The sequence below is a fragment of the Podarcis tiliguerta genome (assembly GCF_965153285.1).
Source record: "Podarcis tiliguerta genome assembly, chromosome: 2".
NCBI classification, from domain to species: Eukaryota; Metazoa; Chordata; class Lepidosauria; order Squamata; family Lacertidae; genus Podarcis; species Podarcis tiliguerta.
Genome location: NC_139535.1, coordinates 46,757,372 through 46,778,025, shown reverse-complemented (window position 1 = coordinate 46,778,025; position 20,654 = coordinate 46,757,372). Strand labels below are relative to the sequence as shown.

The 20,654-nt window shown below is 42.9% G+C and overlaps 1 protein-coding gene across 1 annotated transcript in view; it reads left to right on the top strand.

The window, feature by feature from the left end:
* SYN2 (synapsin II) overlaps window positions 1-9,691 on the top strand; it is a 141,884-nt gene extending 132,193 nt beyond the window's left edge. Inside the window, exons 11-13 of the mRNA XM_083429179.1 lie at window positions 231-291; window positions 4,691-4,931; window positions 8,780-9,691. Of these exons, the coding sequence (XP_083285305.1) occupies window positions 231-291; window positions 4,691-4,931; window positions 8,780-8,915 (438 nt within the window). The 3' untranslated portion in view covers window positions 8,916-9,691. The remainder of the gene's footprint in view (window positions 1-230; window positions 292-4,690; window positions 4,932-8,779) is intronic.
* The last annotated feature ends 10,963 nt before the right edge of the window (window positions 9,692-20,654 follow it).

Here is a 20,654-nt window from a genome sequence, read left to right as displayed (position 1 = left end):
CTATTTAGGGGGTTCTTGGGAGATTGAGCTGCAATACTTCTCCAGAGCATACTGGCATGTGCCCTAAGAGATGACTTTTACTTGATAGGAGATTCTTAACATGCAGGAAGAGGCTTCCTCGAATGACAAAAACTTTCTCCTAGGTGTGATTCCTCATTGTAGCCCTGCTCATTTGACCTCTCTTCTGTTTTGCTTTCCTCCCCGCCCCCTTTTTTTCTTTTGTCTTGCAGAGTGGATCACTTAAGGAGCCAGAACCAAACAAAGTCCCACCCCAGCGACCACCTCCTCAAGGTTGTTTACAGTACATTCTCGATTGTAATGGCGTTGCAGTAGGACCAAAACAAGTCCAGGCTACTTAAATTACTGAGACCAAAAGCAAGGGTTAAAGCCAAAAAAAAGAGGAATCAAACAATACCAGTTTTTGTGCAGTTTTTGCATTGTTTAAGTGCTGACCTGGACTGTGTTTTTTCTATGCAGTGTCAACTATACTGTCTGGTTGTTTATCTGTTCATGTTTGTGTTGTAATGCTTACTTATGTTTCTCTGTATAACTTGTGATTCAGGGCTGTTGTCAACAGTGTACAAGAATTGTGCCTCTACCAAGTCAGTGAGACTGTTTATTATGGATGGTTAGACAGGTTTTTCTTTCTTTCAAGTATTCTATATTGTGGGGTAAAAAAGACTAACCAGCCCAGGTTGAAATTTATATACTTTTGCTTAACTCTGTGAGTACGTGCATTATATTTGTTTGGTTTTTTTTAAAAAAATGTGCATGATTAATGTAGAAAGGTGATTATAAATTTTTTTAAAGTCTCATTTAATAGTATGTTGAATGAGGCATCATTAACTTTTGAGTTCATACTTATAGGCAGTGCTTTTTGTGGTAAAAGAAAATGAACTCCTGGAATTCTTCTCTTGATAAAAGTGCAGGGGGTACCAGCACAAAATGGCTGCCAAGGGTAGCAAAAAAGAAGTGACAGAATTCTGTACTGGTTTGTACTGTCACAAAAAAAGTACTGCTTATAGGTAACATGAAAGACAAGTGCTTTATTTCATTTATTTCCTATGAAATATGAGAGAATTATTTCCAGGAATACAGAAATATCCTTTATTTTCAATGCAGATTTTTTTTATTTTAAAATCTGCATTAAATTATTAGCCTCAGTGCTATAAAAACGGGCCACTTACGTGCAATATTGATACAAATGTGAGGGTACTGAATGTATTTAAGTTCAGTGACAAAGGTTCTCTAGTGGTTATGAAGTAGCCATCTGGTCTTGTACAAAACTAAAGCAAGTGTGTTTACTAGATATTCCTTATCTACAAAATTCAGGTAAGCTACAGCTGTTTGTTAGAGGAAGTCAACAAGGCCATTAAAAGCCTTGCTAGATTAATCATCACCTTTTCCAAATATTGGGCTAGCCACATGTTTTTTTTTAAGGATTTAAAAAGTGTGTGGTACATGGACTCAATGTGTGGTTGTTCTGTTCTATATTAGCTGAGGCTATAGCCAAGTAATTAAGATGCAGCTGTCATCTGATCTATCATTCTGAGCGTAAGCAACAGCCTATATGAAAGTATATTTAACATATGGCTCAGAACAAGTAAAAAGGTTTAGGCTTAGAAGTTCACATTTATGACTCAAGTGTGTGTAAATAATAAATCAAAGTGACCCGACGGGTTTTACTTTTCCAAACTTTCTTATAGCCATAATTGCTTATGACTGTCACATAACCAATGGCTATGTGCATAATCTCAAAAGCAATATCTAGGCAGGGCAGTTAAACTGTTATGGAAAATCTAGCCTGTAAACGTTAAAAGGTGCACTATTATAATAGCTGTGAGCAAGGCAAAGGATTGTGTTTTGTCAATTAGAATCCCATACTAAGGTAAATAGCAGTCCCTAGGTTAATACAAACAAGCCTGTTTTCTTGTGAAACAATGCCAAGGTCTGAATTTATTTTCCTTGCAAACACTGCCAACAAAATTATAGCTCAGTTACCAAGTGGTTTTATTTGTTCTGTTTTGTTTTTAAATTCAGGCTAGTGAGCTGCAAATTTCACGCTGCTTTTGATGGGAATTTCAGTGCTTGTTGGGCATGCCACCTGTGTCCTGCCCGTTTTTAGTCTATTATAGTATCATTCCGCTTTTGTGGTCATTGTTTCTGGTTAGTGATCTCTTGATAACTACACTGATGATTTCGATTGTGTAGAATGAGTGCATCCCCTTCAGCCTCAGGTTCACACACGCCCCTCCTCACCTCCAAATCTCAACCCAAGTGAACAAAACAGCCTCCTGCCCTGAGGTGAAGAAATGAACCTACTGACTGAATGCCATTTAATATCAAGCCATGAGTGTTCCTTTGCATGTAGTAGTCTGAGTATTTACAAATGCTTTTGTGCATTGTTTACGAGCTCTGTGTGTGCGTGTGTGCGTGCGTGTGTGTGTGCACACGTGTGCCTGCAGACCTCAGAGAAATAGAGCTGCATCCCAGCAGGACTTCAGTGCATTTATTGCAAAAGGTCTTTGGAGGGCACACACTGGTTACTTCCTGCCACAGATATTAAGCAAGCCAAAATGTCTCTGCATGCTAGCATGCTTAGGTGCAATATTGTGGGATATAGGGAACTGATATTTTGCAGTATAGGATTAATGTCCAGGGGGTTGGTGTGTGTTTGGTTTATTTTATTTCCCCCTTTCCTTTTCTTTTTGTAAAAGCTTTTTTATTATTGTTGCTGCCTTTTTGTACCAAACGAGCTGCAAGAAAGTGAGCAAATGCTGAAGTGTGATTGCAGTATATATTTTGTGAAATATCTTGTACAGCTTAATGTGCAATAAAAAAAAGTTACATCTGTCTTCAGTGTATAGTTTCTGGCATATAAGCCTCAATATCTAAATGGAGAGGGCGGGGAAAGTATTTTCTGCTCAGCAAAGAAAAGCTAAACGAGAATGTTTGTTTTAGGGTGCAGAACTGATCCGCCTCAGTAAAGCCACCCATTCAAAATTCCACCAGTCTCCTGAAACTTACTTCCGAAAAAGACATAAGCCCTATACATGCTGCACGGCATGTTCAGGAAATGTGTGAGTGGTGGTGGGGGTTGGAATCATACCTGCTTGCTCCAGCTGTGTCCTGCACATACCCAGTATGGCTTTTGAACAAACCTACATGCATCGAAAAGCCAATCTGCATATACAGCTTGTTTACATAGAAAGTCAGCTCTGTTGTAATCGGTAGGGCGAGGGGCGGAGTCAGCAGGCATGATCTCAACTCCTCATCTACCTATGAACAGGCGTAGTTTCATTTTAGTGGAAGTGTCTTACTCCTTGAGTCTACAAGTCTGCCCTGTTTGCAGTGCACTGAGGCACACATGGAATTCCTCCTTAAGAGAGTTTCCCCATCGCTTTGCTGAAGAGGTCATTTCTGTGCTTGCACGTGAATGGGAAAGCCCTTGGAAAGAAATAGCTGATTAGAATAGCCCGTGGGACTTATCCTAAGTCAGGCCATGGGTGCATCTAGCTCAGTGTTTGTCTACACTGACCAACAGTGGCCGTCTAGTGTTTCAATCAGGTCTTGTTCCCTGGAGATGCCAGGAACTGAGTGTGGGACCTTTGGCATACAACGCATATGCCCTGCCACCGAACCACAACCCCTCCCTAGCCCAGTGGAATTTATCCCCCCCCCCCCCCCGCCATATTACCAACATGGGGCATGGCTGATTTTGACGGGAAATGTCTCAGTTCCCCTTGGGCTCATGGAACTAATTTCATGATCCTTTGGTTCCAGGCCAAGGAATTTCATAATGCCAGTGTTGGTGCAATGCTACGCTGTACTTATCATAAGCATTCATATGTTGGTGTAATAAGTCAAGCTATAAACCCATTTAAATGCACCTAAGAACATTGGACCCTTTAAGATCACTGTGACTAAATTGGTTCCCCTTCAGGTAGCCTAGCTTAACTGGTAGCCTTACAAAGGTGAGGCAGATGGCATCTGGTGAGATATACTCAATGTACTTTCAAGCACCTGCAGTTCTGTCTCAGCTGCATACTTAATAAACATGGAAAAACACCAGATTGATAATTAAACAGTGGCTACCGCTGTAAGGGCGCATGCTTTGTCTTTTTCAGAAAGGTTCCTAAGGCCCCTCTGAGTAGCCACTGCATGTTAAATATGGCATTTAAATAAGCAAGAACAGCAACAAAAATCCTAAACACCCCCCCCCCCCCCGCCTTTAGCAAGAAATTCTGTTGTTGGTTTACATTACCATATGCAGAACCATAAAACACAGCTTCCTTCTAGGCATAGCTCCCATTGCAGTGGAGCAGTAAAGAAATATTTTTTACCATGGAAGTTCAGAAATAAAATAGAGAAATGTTGCAATTAATGTAGCTTGTTGTGGGTAGTTATTGCCCTATAACAATCTCAGAGTTTTGTTTTTTTTAAAAAAGTTACCATTGCTAAATTAATACTTTTTTTAGGGCACCTTGGTATCAGTGTGGAGGTTTGCAAATGTGGCGCTTCTGCAAGTTACACGGAATTATGGCTAATGGTATCAACAGCAAAGATGTGGCTCGCCTATCCTAGACACGCTGAACTTTATTGGTTCCAAGTTTATATTTGTAAGTGTTAGATATAAGAGCTAGTACAAAATTACTGATGCGTTATGAAGTTTTTCTTGTACTGAACCTAGGGGGCCCAGTGCAACCCCAAGGAATGCAATCACAAAGCCAGGAGCCATTGCAACCACAGCGTGCGTTCCCTCCGGGGCAGTCAGCAAAGCCCTCGAGTTCCCTGCCTCCACGTCCACCAGGCCCTGCAATTCAACCACGTGCTCTGGCCCCAGGTCCTTCAAGCGCTGGGCCACCTGCGGACACAGAGACGAAACCCTCCACAGCTCCACCACAGAAACCTCCAGCGCATCCGCAACTGAAGTAAGGCTTTTCGTTTATTTTCTCCACTCTTGTTTCATATGCTTTCCTTTGCCAGTGAGGTTTGAATACAATCTGTACAGATCCCCTGTGGTGGTGGTGGTGGTGTTGTGAGCATGTAACATCTTTGCACCAGGTTGACCTGAAGCAGGGAAATTTCCAACAAAGGCAATAACAGATGTTGAAAAAGCTCTCTGGTAATTTGCAATACATGCAGATTTCTGCTGCCACGAGGCCAAATTTGATAATGGGTCATCCTCTGTTTCTGCCCACCAACCAAAAAGGCACTGACTCATTTTTGAATGTGCTGTCTGTAAGTCAGCTGCTGAGGAAAAGAAGGAAGCCTTATCTACTTAAACTTTTAACCTTTCAGCCACTCAAACAACAGATTTTCAGTTTAAAAAGGCTGCTCCAAAAGTCCATGATACATTTTTCATCCAATTTTTCCCCAAAAGCTCCAAAGCTATATGTAGACATGTGTGGGGCTGTACCCAGTCGATCCAAATGCAGAAAGAGAAAGACATACTGTGTAAGGCCAATAACACAGAAAGAGAGGAATTGGCCCTAGTCAGACATTTGGTACTTCGGACATTTAAACCAATGCCAGTCACGTGTTCAGTGCCAGTCTGAAAGAGACTCTTCTACTCAAGTAGGGGGTTTTCCTTGGCAGAACCCTGACTGATGGGAACCAACCACCTGAAATGGGCTATTGTTTGTACCAAATGCCTGGATATATAACTGTTGGTGGAGCAAGAAAACCAAGTAACCTGCAGTTACATCCCACAGCTCTGGCCATATTGGAATCTTACATAATGGCAAAGAATCTTTGCCTACACTATGTACAGCAGCAGCAAGGAAACAATAGTATTAACAGCACATACGGTCTTGCCAAATAATGTGCAGACAGATTGCAAACTCAATATATATTTATCTATTATAAAATGCATATCCTGCCTGACGCTATCCAGCTTTCAACAAGAACTAACAACTAACAATAAGCAAATTATGAAATACAATAAATAGCAAATAATTAAAACAATACAATGCAGTATCCTTAATGCACATGCAATACAAATTCTAAAATGCCTTCAGTTATGCTTGTAAATATTAAATTCATGATTATTGAACTCTATGCTGCTGTATATTTTCCCTATAGGGCAAATAGCAGCTGGCAGGACAGGAACTTAAAACATGAAGCAAACACAATCTAAAAACCCCAACTACAGTTATTAACTTAACTTCCTAAACATTAGGAAGAACTTCCTGACAGTAAGAGCTGTTCGACAGTGGAATTTGCTGCCAAGGAGTGTGGTGGAGTCTCCTCCTTTGGAGGTCTTTAAGCAAAGGCTTGACAACCATATGTCAGGAGTGCTCTGATGGTGTTTCCTGCTTGGCAGGGGGTTGGACTCAATGGCCCTTGTGGTCTCTTCCAACTCTATGATTCTAACTTTAAAAATGCAAGAGATCATTCTCATGGATCTCCTACCTTAATCTCCCCATTAATGAGATTAAGTACAACAGCTTGGATACTAAGAAATGTTAACTCAAGAGGATTCGTGGAAGGATCATGTGCCTCTCTGGAGGTTGGGGGGCTTCCTGTATAGATAGAGCATGATCAGCTGCATATTATTTTCAAAAAAACAACTGAATTTTTGCCTTCTGAAACAAAAGTGGAAGGAACGCGGGGGAAATAAAGGATGACAGACATGATTAGCCCATCATGTAGAGCTGTTCCATAAAAAAAGTATATGAACAAAAAATGTGGCTATTCTGCAGTAAACACCTACTGTGGAATCATGGAAATGAAAAACAGGGGCAGATGTGAAGGTGGCAGTGGAATCCACATGAATTGTGTCCTCCCCCCCAAAACACTCCTTTCATTATTTTCTGAGACCAGCTTATCTCATTAGAATACACATAGCTAAAGTCTTCGCTATATCAACGGCTGTAATAGCATAAGGAAAATAAACTTGAATGAAATATTGGCCTGGAACCTTTCTAATGGAAATAGTAAAATGTTTTATTTCCCTGTTTCATTTTACCCTTATTCTCAAATGAGATTTTTTAAAAAAAATCCATTATCCAGAGAAAGAGATTTTGAAAGTTTTCGCTTGTATCCCAGTCCTAAGTAACTGGGCTAGTGCCATCTGCCTGCCATGCCAGAGTAACACCCCTGGAATTGCCAACATAAACCACAGCTTGGGAATTTGCCCTCCTAACTGAGATCAGCATGTCCCATCCTAATCCTTTATTTCCTTTGATGGGAACGTGTTAGGGTCTTTCCTGAACACTTGAAAACTCTATGCATGTGGTGTGCCATTGAGCCTTCCTTGACAGGCTCACAGCCTGAGTCACAGGCTTATTCCCATTCATATTTTAATGTTCAAAATGAAAAAACAAACATACACAAACTCAAATTGCCAATGGGATTAACTGTACTCTGTGCATTTGGCATGTATGTGCCTTGCATTCTCACCCACATGCTCTTGCTTAACATGTGCGTGCAGGTTATTAGCCCATGAACAAATATTTAATTAGGCCGTTCATTTTTGAGTTGCTAATCAAGTGAAGCCTTGCTTTGCCTTTCCACCGCCTCCTTTCCGTGAACACTAAACCCAAGTACAATGCAAACGAGAGAGACAGAACACCACATGCAGCACCGCTTGCTCTGGTTTTCAACAAAGTTTGGGGTTGAAAGCAGACTGGCTATGTATTGTTGCCTTGTGCTGAAACATAGTACAGGAAGCGCAAGCAGCCTCACAACCTTTTCCTTCTACTAGCCTTAGATTTTATAGCATAACTAAAGCCCAACAACTTTTCTACTGACCACACTCTGCATACCTGCATTCAGTCAACTCCTATCAAATTAAGAAATATTGTTCCAGGGAAAGTCGCGTTAGGAATACAGAGCTAAACTGAATATATTTGTTCCGAGGTGCCGTTCAGCAGCCATTTTCTGTTGAGCTGGATTATCGAATCATAAAACTGTAGAGTTGGAAAGGGACCATGAGGGTCATCTAGTCCAACTCCCTGCAATCCAGGAATCTTTTGCCTAATGTGGGGCTCAAACCCACGACCCTGAGCTTAAGAGTCGTATGCTCTACCAGCTGAGATATCTTTACATTGGATGCAATCTATAAAAAGTAAAGCGTGTTTAAGGCTGTAATCTTAAAGACATTTACTAGGAAGTAAATCCCATTGACAACAATGGGTCTTACTTCTGAGGAAACATGCTTAGGATTGTCCCACACATCCCACTGAAATTAATGTAAACTAAAATTAATTAATTACATTAATTAAAATTAATGTAAACTAAAATTAATTAATGTAAACTAAAATTAATTAAAATTAATTAAGGACTGCACTCCTAACCCTCTGAGAAATAAATGCCACTGAAATGAGTAGAGCAGGTTTCCAAATAAACATGGTTAGGATTAAGCAACAATTCCATTCACTTGAATGGGACTCAAGCACTCATGTCTCCTAGAATGTATGGAGATAATTTTTGGTCCAGAATTTTTTTGTATGCCCTGATGGACAAAATGATTCATGTGGATTTCTGTGACGCCTTCCCCTGCAACGTGTTGCGTTCTGTGTGAAATAGCCCAGCACAATGCATATACATTGCCGAACAGCTGGTCATGGTAGTCAGGTCTGAGTCTGCATCCATATCTCTGCCCAAAACACATGATCATCTGTGACAAAGCTAACAATGGTGACCAGAGAAGATATGGTGGGCAGAGGTCTCTATGTCCTGCTTCCATTGTATGACATGGTAAACAGAATTCTGAGGTATGGCTGTAACAGACAACATGCAATGATGTGCATTTTGCTTTGTTTTTATCTTGCAGCAAATCACAGTCTCTGACCAACGCCTTCAACTTCACTGAGTCATCCTTCTTTCGGTCATCTGTGAACGAGGACGAAGCAAAAGCTGAAACCATCCGAAACTTGAGAAAATCCTTTGCCAGCCTCTTTTCTGATTAGCCATATGATGTTTGGTTTTGTGCGTCTGTAACACATTTCAAAGTTTACCGCCAACATAATTTTGCAAACATAATTTCCTTGTGAATGACCCTCCTTTGCTGTTCCAAGTGTTGTATTAAGCAATATGCTAAACTATTTTTAATAAGGGACTATAATGAGATAGACTTCAGGTATGGGGGGGGGGGACACCCGGCTTTTTTAAAAAGCCAGAGAGGAAAAGCTATACAGCAGAATGCTTAAAGTCCTCATCAACTGTGATAATGTGGCCTTACCGTGAAATGCACTAGGTCATCACATTGGACGCCCCTGTGTGAAATCATTAGAGCAACACACCATTACATAGTGAGTTTTCTCCAGCATTCAACTCACTGCATGTTTGTTTGTTTGTTTTGTTTGTTTGTTTCAGGTGTTTTGTTCTGCAAGGGTACAGTCTTTAAACCTGCTTTCTTGCCCCCAGATCTTAGGGTACAGCTTGACAGGGCTGTTTCCTGTTAATCTTCACCTTGTGAGTAACTACAGCAGTTTTCTCCCCCAGCAAGCTTTCCATCAGATGAATGTATCGTTCTGATATGCTGCTAGGAGCAAACCTTGGGATGAACCATTGTTCTAGAGCTTTGTGTCTATATGATTGTATCCCCATATGTCTGTTACACAATTTTTTGCAAACTGTTAATGGTAGCCTTTGATTTGTAAAAGACCATGCATGAGCTCATGTTCTCCATAGTTCCATGTTACCTTCCAATAAATGCAAAACCCTTTGCCTGGCAGTAAACACACTTCTGCAGGACTGGTCTGCACTGGTCTGTTCATTTCTCTAACAAACAGCCCAAATTAGATGGCAAAGCATTATTTTTCTCATTGTCAGCCATACTTATTCATCAGCCCAAAAAAAAACACTATCTCTGTTTCGCAATACTTGACAGAAACCACACACTTCAGGACTATACGGTTACATTGCTGAATACTTGATGGTACACATGCACTTCCTGCTCTATGAACCATGGAATATGTTTTACTTAGCACCAGATTATAGGACCACACTATATCGTACTCACACATCCTCTACCAATTTCCTTTCATGCTAATCCCACTGAATTATAGCATGCCTGATTCTTATGCTAGCCATGCTTTGCAGGAAGTAAATGTTTTAAATTTGCTTGCTCTTGAGAGCATGGGTGCTACTGCCCTGTTCTGTGGTACAGCAGACTTATTCAAACATAGGCCACACCAAGCCAAATGCAGCCCACCAACCATCTCTAGTGGCCTAGAAGGGGCTTATTGCCTGAGTGTGTAAAGGGAGGAGAGAGCAGTTGTCAAGTACCCAGTAGACTGTAAAGCTAGTAGGCTGCTTGTGGCTCTGTAGGCTCAGATCTGAGGGGCTATGATAAAAGGAAGAGTGCTTGGGTATCAGCTGCCAAATTGTTTTTCCTTCCGTGCAAACTCTCCCTGAGTACATAATTGCATGGAAAAAGTGATGTGTGGAGCAGAGGCTGAATTTCTGTCATCATAAAGGTGGCAGAAATGACATCCAAAGTTGCATTTATTTTTATTTACAAACATATCTAGTTTCATGCTATAGATGTACAGTGGTACCTCGGGTTAAGTACTTAATTTGTTCCAGAGGTCCGTTCTTAACCTGAAACTGTTCTTAACCTGAAGCACCACTTTAGCTAATGGGGCTTCCCGCTGTCACCGCGCCGCCGGAGCACAATTTCTGTTCTCATCCTGAAGCAAAGTTCTTAATCCGAGGTGCTATTTCTGGGTTAGCAGAGTCTGTAACCAGAAGCGTATGTAACCCGAGGTACCACTGTACTGTACATATCCAAGGACAATACTATGAAGCAAAATCTTCTGAGAAAAGGACCATGTTGACGTATCCCAAGGCTGAGGGTAAGTCTGCCACAGGAAGCAGGACAGGCCTATTTACGCAGAAGTCTTCTCACACTAGAAAAGGGAATCTGTAGCATACTTTTATCCTGAGGGTTAAGCCAGCCCTGGCCTGTTCCCCAGTGCCACATTGACATTATTGTTTGTTTGTCTAACTTGGGGTTCTGTTATTTCTAGTGAAAAGTTATTGCTTTATCCCCCCCTCCTTTTTTTTAAAGGAGGCATCCAGAAATAATAAGATGCAGTGCTTAGTCCCTCAATTTCTCTCTGTTTAATGAATCCAATAGGAGATAGCTTTAGTACACCAGCTACATAACTGGAGCATAAATAGCATTTAGAGTTTTCATAAGAAGCTTGTGAAAAGCATTGCTCTGTGCAGTGTTGCAAGTTGCATTGCAGCTGTACTTTCCGATCTAGCTCTCAGAAGATAGCACAAAGCAGTTGCAAGGGCCAAAGGGAGGGGGGAATTCTGAATTCCAAATATAAGATTTGCCATCAAAGTCCAAGAAACCAGAAACTTCCAGCGGCCAATTCAAAAGGCCTGGCTGAATATTTGTTTTTAGAAGCCCATTTCAGTTTGTACGTGGCCCAACAGAGAATGAAACTTGCATCTGAAATTGATGAACGAAAGGTTTTTGAGCCTCTGGGCCAGGGATGGGGAACCTGTGGCCTTCCAGATGTTGCTGGACTGCAACTCCCATCATCCCTAAAACCACTGGCCATGCTGGCTGGGGCTGATGGGAGTTGGAGTCCAACAACTTCCTAGGTAGTAGTGCAGGTCTTTGTACCAGTCCCTGTAGAGCAGAGCATTTTTGTGCTTGCCCTCAAACTGGCTTTCAGGGGCAGCTTTTTCTGCCTAGCCTGTACTGCAGGCTGTGTGAGGTGTGTGCACAAGCAATTGGTGGGGCCATATAGATTAATTTGGTCACATTTTGGCAGGTGTGCAAGCTGGAAGGGCTGTATGATAACCAGATGAGCACTTTTAGGCAGCTGAGGGGCATATTCAACTGCTGAATAAGGAAAACATTTGGACCTGCGCTGTCTCAGTCACAGGCAGTGCATGCCATTTTGCCCCCTGAGGTGAAAGGGCCGGAGCCTCCCTTACTTGGGTTGTGTGACAGGTTCCAGAAATATCTTGCAGATTTCCAGTAGGGCAGGCAGGGGTGCTGCCTCATTACATTCCACCGCCTGAGGCAGCTGCCTAAGCCCACCTCATAGGCAGGCCAGCCCTGCTCAGTTACCAGGAGTTTTGTGGCCCTGAGCAGGGGTTGGGATCAAAAAGTCTCCCTACTCAGAACTCAGGACTCAGATAAGGGTCTATGATCAGGTCATGCCCTTCCCCTGGGCCCTGTGGCTCGCCTAAATTAGGTGGGGTTAGTGCTGATCCTGCATAACATCTACAGTCTCTATTTAGCTCTGCATTGAATCAAATGTGGGCCTAGTTCATCCCCACATACTTCAGTCTAGCCTGAGGCTCCCCACCCCTGCTCTAGCACCCTGAGGCCACTTATAAATGACAACAAAGGAGCAATTAGATCTCCCACAGAAGTTCCAAAAGAACCCAATTGTTGATCAGTTTGCTTATTTCGTTAACAACTTTTACATACCTCCTAATAGCAATATTTAAAATAAAATATTAAAATACAGACCAAAGCCAAAATGGAAAACAAAGCACGCAAACTCAGCAAAAATTCATTACAGCAAGTCTGTCAAGAGCATTAAAGACTTTTAAAATGGATCGTTTAACATTTTTTTAAAAAACCCTCAAGCATTTAAATTACTAAACAGGAAGATAAAAGCTCTGGCACTGAAGATATCGCAAAGTAGGTGCCAGTAAGGCTTTCTAGAGAGGACAACCACAGCCAGGGTGTCTCCACTGAAAAGTCCCTCTCCCCAAACCAACCTGCTACATCTCACTCAGCAAGGGAGCCCTGGGGAACACTTCAAAGATGCCCCAAAGGTCCAGCTAGGAACATGAAGGAGGAGATAATCCTTTAAGTAATCTGTACTCAAATCAAGGTTAAAAGCAGCACTTTGAATTTGATCTGGAAACAGCCTGTAAATCAAAGCACTGGCATGGAATCATTGAGTTGGAAACAGTGCTGTTTTTCTAGAACAAAAGGTGCCAGAACGCACCATTAACACCTCCGTTGTTTTCTTATAATGGCAATGGGGGCCCACCTGAGAGGTGCCGAAACTGAGTTCCAGCAAGTTCTGGCTGGAAAAAAAGCCCTGGTTGGAAGGGATCGCAAGAGACATCTAGTCCTACCCCCTTCCATGCAGGAATCTCTACATGGTCCCCTATCCATTTTGAAACCATAATGGATCCTGTGCTAGCAGTTTTATTGCTGCAGCCCTAGCCCAATAGTCCCAGTCCCAATTAAAACGCTTGTGGCTGTATCTGGACTATGTGAAGTTCCTAGATCATATTCAAAGGCAGACCTATGTACAGAACACTACAGTAATCCAAGTAAAATGAGTGCAAAATCCATCTGCCAGAATGCTTATGGGGGCTGGAAAGCTTGACAACATCACACCAATTTTGCATCAGTTGCATCAGTTACCCATTTAGGGTGACTAAAGCAGCTATGACAACACTATTGCATTTGCCAAGGTAGGGAGAGGGTGAGGTTGGAGGAAGCTGTTGGCTGGTGGTGTTGACATCCCACAGCTGTGTGCACACACACCTGGGAGGCTCCAACCCCAGCACCCCAAAGATGCTTCTGCTGCACAACCACCCCCTCGCTGTATCGCCAGCCCAGACCATGCAGCTCCACCACTGCTAGGAGAGCTTCACTACCACACACCGCTGCTCAGTACTAACTTTTAAACCTGGAATGGTTTGAGATTGAAGGAGCGCCTGCACCCATACAGACCTGGATGGGCCCTGAGATTAGCCTCAAAGGCACTGCTCTCTGGGTCATCACTGAAGTCCATCTGGTTTAATTCCCTCTGTTGTGGCCTTTATGTGGCTCACAAATACTTTCTATTTTGCCAAGCATTTTTTTGAGCCACAAATGTTTTTAATCTGATTTACAAAAAGAGAGAGAGAGGTTCGGTTAGTTCAGGTTTTTTTTAATTGTAATGTTATTACCAAAAGTCACCTTGTGAGGGATTTCTCTTAAAAGGCAGGACAGGTAAATAAATTCCCCACACAAGTTCCCCCATGAAAGTGAATCAAATTTATTAAGGGGGAAACAGACCAGAGTGTAGGACAGTCGCCTTTAGCCTCCAGCATGCAGAAATTCGGCAGTGCACATTTTCCCCGTCATTGTTTATGTATGCCAATGAAAAGGTCGAATTTCTGCCTTCACCTGCTGTTGAAAGTATCGATACAGGGCCAGTACAAAAGCAAAAAAATAGTGTGCAGTTGAGTAACCGCAGGTGGTGCTCTCATCTCCAGGAATAGGAAGCAAAGAAGCTATCAGAAGGTGTGGCCTCTTTGTAAGAATAAATCCCACATCTCTCTATGAACAATCATCTTGTGTTGCAAGCCTGAAATATACAAGGTTACTTAATACAGGCAAATTATCTGGTGATTATCTTCTCCCACCTCTGGGCTTGAAGTAGCAACGGGATTAAAGAGAACAGGCTGCCTCTCACAAGCTGCTGCCTGCATGACACACAATCTGGGTCTATTGGACCATAGCTGGGGCAGCTACTATCAGGCTCCCTCAATATGGGAATGGCTGCAGTCGCAGGAAAGACTTCCCACCTCACTTTAAGCAGAGGTTGCCATGGTGATCTGAATCTGATGGCAACCATCAGAACTGTCAGCTAACATAGAACAGAAGCCATTGATTTACAGAGCATTGAACACATTACGGTGGTACCTCTGGTTACATACTTAATTCGTTCCGGATGTCCGTTCTTAACCTGAAACTGTTCTTAACCTGAAGCACCACTTTAGCTAATGGGGCCTCCCGCCATCACCGCACAATTTCTGTTCTCATCCTGAAGCAAACTTCTTAACCCAAGGTACTATTTCTGGGTTAGCGGAGTCTGTAACCTGAAGCGTATGTAACCCGAGGTACCACTGTATTGAACAAATAAAGTATGACATGCCCATATTTTATTGTACCTTAACCATCCTGATTTTGAGAACTAACTAGAAGGCGCATAAAACACATTTATAGTTAAACAAAGTATATTCAATGGTTTGAGAAAACATCTTGCACTCAGAGGGTGGAGTTCAACATAGAACTAAGAAGATGGGGGTCTCCTGACCCTCCAGTTCAGTTGGGGGGGGTGCAGGGGGGGAGCGGGGAGAGGGGGAAGCCTCACTGCACTAACAGGAGTCCTTGTGCAGAATGGATTCACTGATTCCACCTAGAATGAAGGATTTAACCCTTGTTGATTCAAAAATCCACTTTTTGTCAATCTGTTTAATTGTATTTATGTTTTTTGTATGCATCAATGGGGTAAAACTGCAGCCCAGGTGCTCTGCCATGTGGTATGATTCTGGCTTCTCTCGCCACTCCACGCTTGCCTTTAAATGCATACAAAACTGGGATCTGGTTCCACCATGTATGTGCTTTCATACACACCTCTGCCAAACTCTCACTCAGTTTAATCAACATGGATTGTTGTGGCCCTACAACCAATTATGGGAATAGGATCTTTCACCAATTGCAGAAGTAACTGTTACAAGCATTTATTCTGAGCTTTGATGGTGTCCAGAGTGCTTCACATACATTGTCTTGGTATGCATTACAATAACTCCTGTAAGATAATATTATTCCAGTACTGCAGGTGAAGAAAAAGAAGAATGGGGAAGAGCTGTAGGCTCAGTGGTCACACACCCGCAGAATGTCCCGGGTTCAATCCTTGTTCGACTCCAGGTACAGCTGTGAGAGAACCCTGTCTGAAACCCTGAAAAGCCACTGTCAGTCAGTGTGTAGACAATACAGAGTTAGACGGATTCAGCATAAGGCAACTTCCCATGTTTCTGTGGGGGACTGAAACTGAAAGAACAGTGGCTTGTCTAAAAGGCCACATACAGAGCTCAGGTGGTGGCAAGTTTTGAACCTGTGACTTCATGAATCCCAGACCAATCTTTTTTTTTGGTCTCACTCATAAAATATAGTCCAGAAAGTCGAATTAGATCGTGTATATGTAGTGCCTGCTGAGATTAAAACAGTAGCTCAAGACCAGTCAAAAAATGGTAAATTTGCCAGCTGTACCCAACTTCAGTGAATGATAAACATATGTCCCAGGATACTAGATCAGGCCCGTGCAGAGGCAGGCCTCGGAGGGTTAAGCAGGCTGGGAAGCCCAGCCAGGGACCGGACTCTTTTTTGTTTGAGTTTATAGTTTTATTCTAACAAGACTCCTGCCCCAGGCCTCAAACAAGCTCTACACATGCCTGTACAAAGTAAGACCGAAATGTACAAAGTCTTTTTTATTTATCATCACACTACAGCATCTATAGGTAGGTGCAGAGTTGCACCTCAACACAGTAACCAATAGGATGAAGACGCAAGAGGGTAGAAAACTGCCATCTATTGGTCAATGTGGATTTTGTATACAGAGGTAAAGGTCCAGTCGTGGCCGACTCTGGGGTTGTGGCGCTCATCTCGCTTTATTGGCCGAGGGAGCTGGCGTACAGCTTCCCGGTCATGTGGCCAGCATGACTAAGCCGCTTCTGGCAAACCAGAGCAGTGCACGGAAACGGCGTTTACCTTCCCACCGGAGCGGTACCTATTTATCTACTTGCACTTTGATGTGCTTTCGAACTGCTATGTTGGCCAGAGCAGGGACTGAACAATGGGAGCTCACCCCGTTGCGGGGATTCGAACCGCCAACCTTCTGATCAGCAAGTCCTAGGCTCTGTTGTTTAACCCACAGAGCCACCCGCATCCCTTATACAGAGGTAGGGCAAGTCAAATAAGCAGTGAGTCACACTTGTGAGAAGCTTTGAGAAATCTCATCTGCTCAGAAAGCATGCTAGCTCAAATTAAGAAGCCTATTTAGAAAACCTTATACTCACTTCACAGTCCTATGTTACATTTTGTGTAGGCTCCCCTGTAAAAAAAGGACCACAGAGTATAATCTTTACAAAACTACAGTTACCTCACTTACAAGCTTCTGTAATAAAAAAGTTCACTTATTTTGGAAGTCCGTAACATTTAGTATCTGCAGCTTTATTAGCCTCCTAAGGTATATTTTATTTAAAAATTGCAACAAAATCCTGATTTATGAGCTGCGGCCATAGTTAGTTGTTACCATATCCCATAACAGATGTTACTAGACTGAGGTTCTTCTGCAATGTTTTAACAGGCGCTAAGGAAACAGCTACTGGGCATGAGAAAGAGAAATGGCTGGCTGCCATGCAGCCTCTTACTATGCCTTAAGTTTATTGGTTTTGACACACAAGTTGAGCAAACCTATGAAGAGCAGTTTGGCAACTGAGTCAAATTAATTGGTTTTCCTCAGGTCTGTTTCATAATGTTGTGGTGCCTGTGAGTGTCAAGGCGCCCTTGAGGTTTTCTCCTGGCACCCACAAAGCCTCTGAGCCCCTGCCCATCCACTGCTCCTTTGCTCATGACATGGTGAAGATAGTTACCTTTTCCCCACGAAAAGTACACAGAACTTAAGGGAGAAGTTGACATATGGGCCCTTTAAAGTGCGTTCCAAAATATCCTCTTAAAAGGTTTCTTTCCAAAGCTTCCTGCTTCCCCTAGTATAGAAAAATACTACACATTTGGTAAGGTAAAAATGGTTTACTTACAAACTCCCCAAAGGTCAGATTCATGAGCTTCAGAAAGCTGTGCAAGCAGTATAACTTTGGCTTAGTCACAAAGCAGTGAAAGTTCCTAAATTACTGGTATAGGAACACATGAAGAGCTTGTGAGAGCCATCTGGCTAAACTAAAGCAACCAGTTGAAACCTCTTCACATGCTGAGTTCATTAGGTAGACTGAAAGTTAACAAAGACTTGGGATTCAGCTACATTAGTAAAGACAAGGCATTTTAAAAAGCATTTATAACACTGACACCAGTTGGCGCTGTGGAGTTCCGTCTTTCAGCAACATGATTCCCCATTATGAGAGGTTTAAAAGCATTTTCCTGAAAGGTTTTTTAGATGTGTCTAGATCCAGCCCCAATTCCCTAGTTCCTCCCCAGGTGAGATGAAGTGGACATAGCTTAGCCTGGCAGAACAGCTTAACCCCTCTGTGTATTAATTAAGCTTAAACATGTTCATTGTATGAGGCTGGTTATCCAACATCCAACCCAGTCCCAAATTTGGTGTATTCTAGGTTTGTATCCTGCCCTAAAACCTCTTTTTAAAACCAAACCCTAGCGAGAGTTTCCTTTCTAACAGAAATAGCAACACAGTGGGGGAGGAAATTTTTTTTCAGCTGGATCAGGGCAGTTCCTACACTCTTGGCTATGATCAGCTCCTCCACTGCTGCTATTTGCATTTTTAGAAAGATTAATTCAGCTGAAAGTGAAAAATGTAACATCAGCCTTAGTTTCAGCCTAGTTTTTACTACTAAAATTTGAGGCATCAAAACAAAGATCCTCTGACTGTTTTCCCCCTTCAGTATCAAGCTGATTTAAAAATATCTTGTCCTTCTGCAAGATTTAAATCATTTTATTTGTATGGGGGGTTGGCCAAAATAAACCATCTGTAACCTATAACCAGTTCTAAGACTGAAGGCAATAGGCTTAATCTGCCTTCTCTTATAGCTTCTGAGGAGAAATATCACCAGATAGTAACTGAAAAGAAGCACAAATGTCATTTGATGTGGCTTCTCCCAGAACATGCTAATCCCACCTTGCCTCTCCAAAATCAAATCCACACCCCACACCTGAAGCATTTTTATAATATTTTAACAGCCCTGGTTTTCCCCAATATATCATGGGAATTGTAATTAGTTAAGGGATCTTCTAACAACTCTCAGCTTTCTACACTTCTCAGTGAGTGCTGATCCTATGCTACTTGATGTATCTGTTAGGACCATTTATTTGCTGATGAAGAGTTACACTTTGTCTTCCAGAAAAACTGCACTACATTCTGGAGCATCCATTATCACACGGTTACAGGATTGTGACTGTTGAAAGGCTTGTTTGCCTCTTTGATACAGATGGACTATATTGTCTAACTTTGCTCATGCAACAGTGATAAGTCTCTAATTTTCTGTGATTCTATTACATACAGTGGTACTGTACCTTGGTTTGCAACCGTTTTGGATTACAACTGATTTGGATTACAACCACGTCAAACCCGGAAGTGCGTGTCCCTTTTTTTGGATTGCAACCCATTTTGGGGGGAGGCCCCACTGGCAAAAGCGCACCTTGGGTTACAACCTGTTTTGGTGGTTGTAAACCAAGGTACCACTGTACTTTCTGTTTAAGAATTTCTAAGTTTGGAGCTTCTTTTATCGCACAGTTACAGGATTGTGACTGTTGAAAGGCTTGTTCGCCTCTGTGATATTGTTTGACTACTTGTTCTAATTTGGTTCGTGCAATATTGATTGAATTGTATTATTTGTGACTCCATCATATATTTTCTGTTTAAGAATTGTGAAATAATACATGTTACTACTATTTTGTTAATGCATTATTAGTCGCGTGTTGCCTGTGATTGTTTAGAGTGCTTACCAGATGGGGCTGGTAGACAGCTGCTCTGGACACAGAATTGACCTGCACCTCTGTTATGTACTGAGTTGAATAGGATCCAAACTGCAGCAGTCTGATTGGTCCTAGAACAATAGGATCCAAATCGCAGCAGTCTGATTGGTCCTAGAACAATAGGATTCAGAATGCATCAGTCTGATTGGTCCTAGAACAATGCAGCAGTCTGATTGGTTGGCAGGAACCACCCAATCATGCTCCAGATATAAGTGAATCCACAACCTGATTGGCTTACAGTAGAATTCCAGAATTAGCCAATCATGTGCAGCCCATTGTGTAAATAATGTATATAAAGCAGATACTTTGAGGGGACATTCATTCATTCCTCCTCACCACTATGAGCTGAATAAAGAGCATGAAATCACTTTGCGACTCTGAGTATATTTCACTGGCGACGAGGATGGGATCCCGCTGAGCTGACTGCCACACACAGCACCGCAGCACCGCCACCTGCCGCACCGCTGCCTCGCACCGTGTATCCAGGCTTCAGCTCCGGGACACAAGGAACTCAGAATGGCAACCGACAGCAGCTTCTCGCCGTTCAACCCAGCATCTGGAGACTGGGAAGCGTACGCCTCTCGTTTCACCTTCCTCCTAGAAGCCAAAGGGGTCACCGATGAAGAAGACGCCAAGAAGAGGGCAATATTCTTCAGCGTCTGCGGAGAGGAGACGTTTGAAATCGCCCGGGCTCTGCTTGCGCCTGAAGACGTCGCTACAGTTCCATACAAAACAATAATGGAACAGCTGAAGGGGCACTTTTCGCCACAGCCCTCAGTGGTGGCTCGTCGAAATGCCTTCTACGCAAAGCGGCAAGCCCCTGGGGAAACCATAACTGGGTTTGTGACCTCTCTCCGCCAAGCCGCCCGGTTCTGCAACTTCTCAGAGCTGGAGAACATGCTTCGTGACCGCCTCGTCGGTGGCCTGAGGGATGAGAAGCTGCAACGACGCCTCTACGCTAAGAAGAACCTAACGTTCCAGGTCGCTCTGGAGGAGGCCCTGGCAACGGAAGCTGCTGAGAAGTCGACGCAAGAGGCACGGCCGAGCCAGCCATCCCAACCGAGGGTCCACCACGAAGACCTCACCGACGATTCAGGATCTGACAGGGAGGAGGTGCACCGAGTACAGCAGCGCACTCAAGCAGCCCACATACCACAGCTGCCTCGACGAGAAGGAGGGAACTGCGCAAGCTGTGGAGAAAGTCACGAGAGGAGGA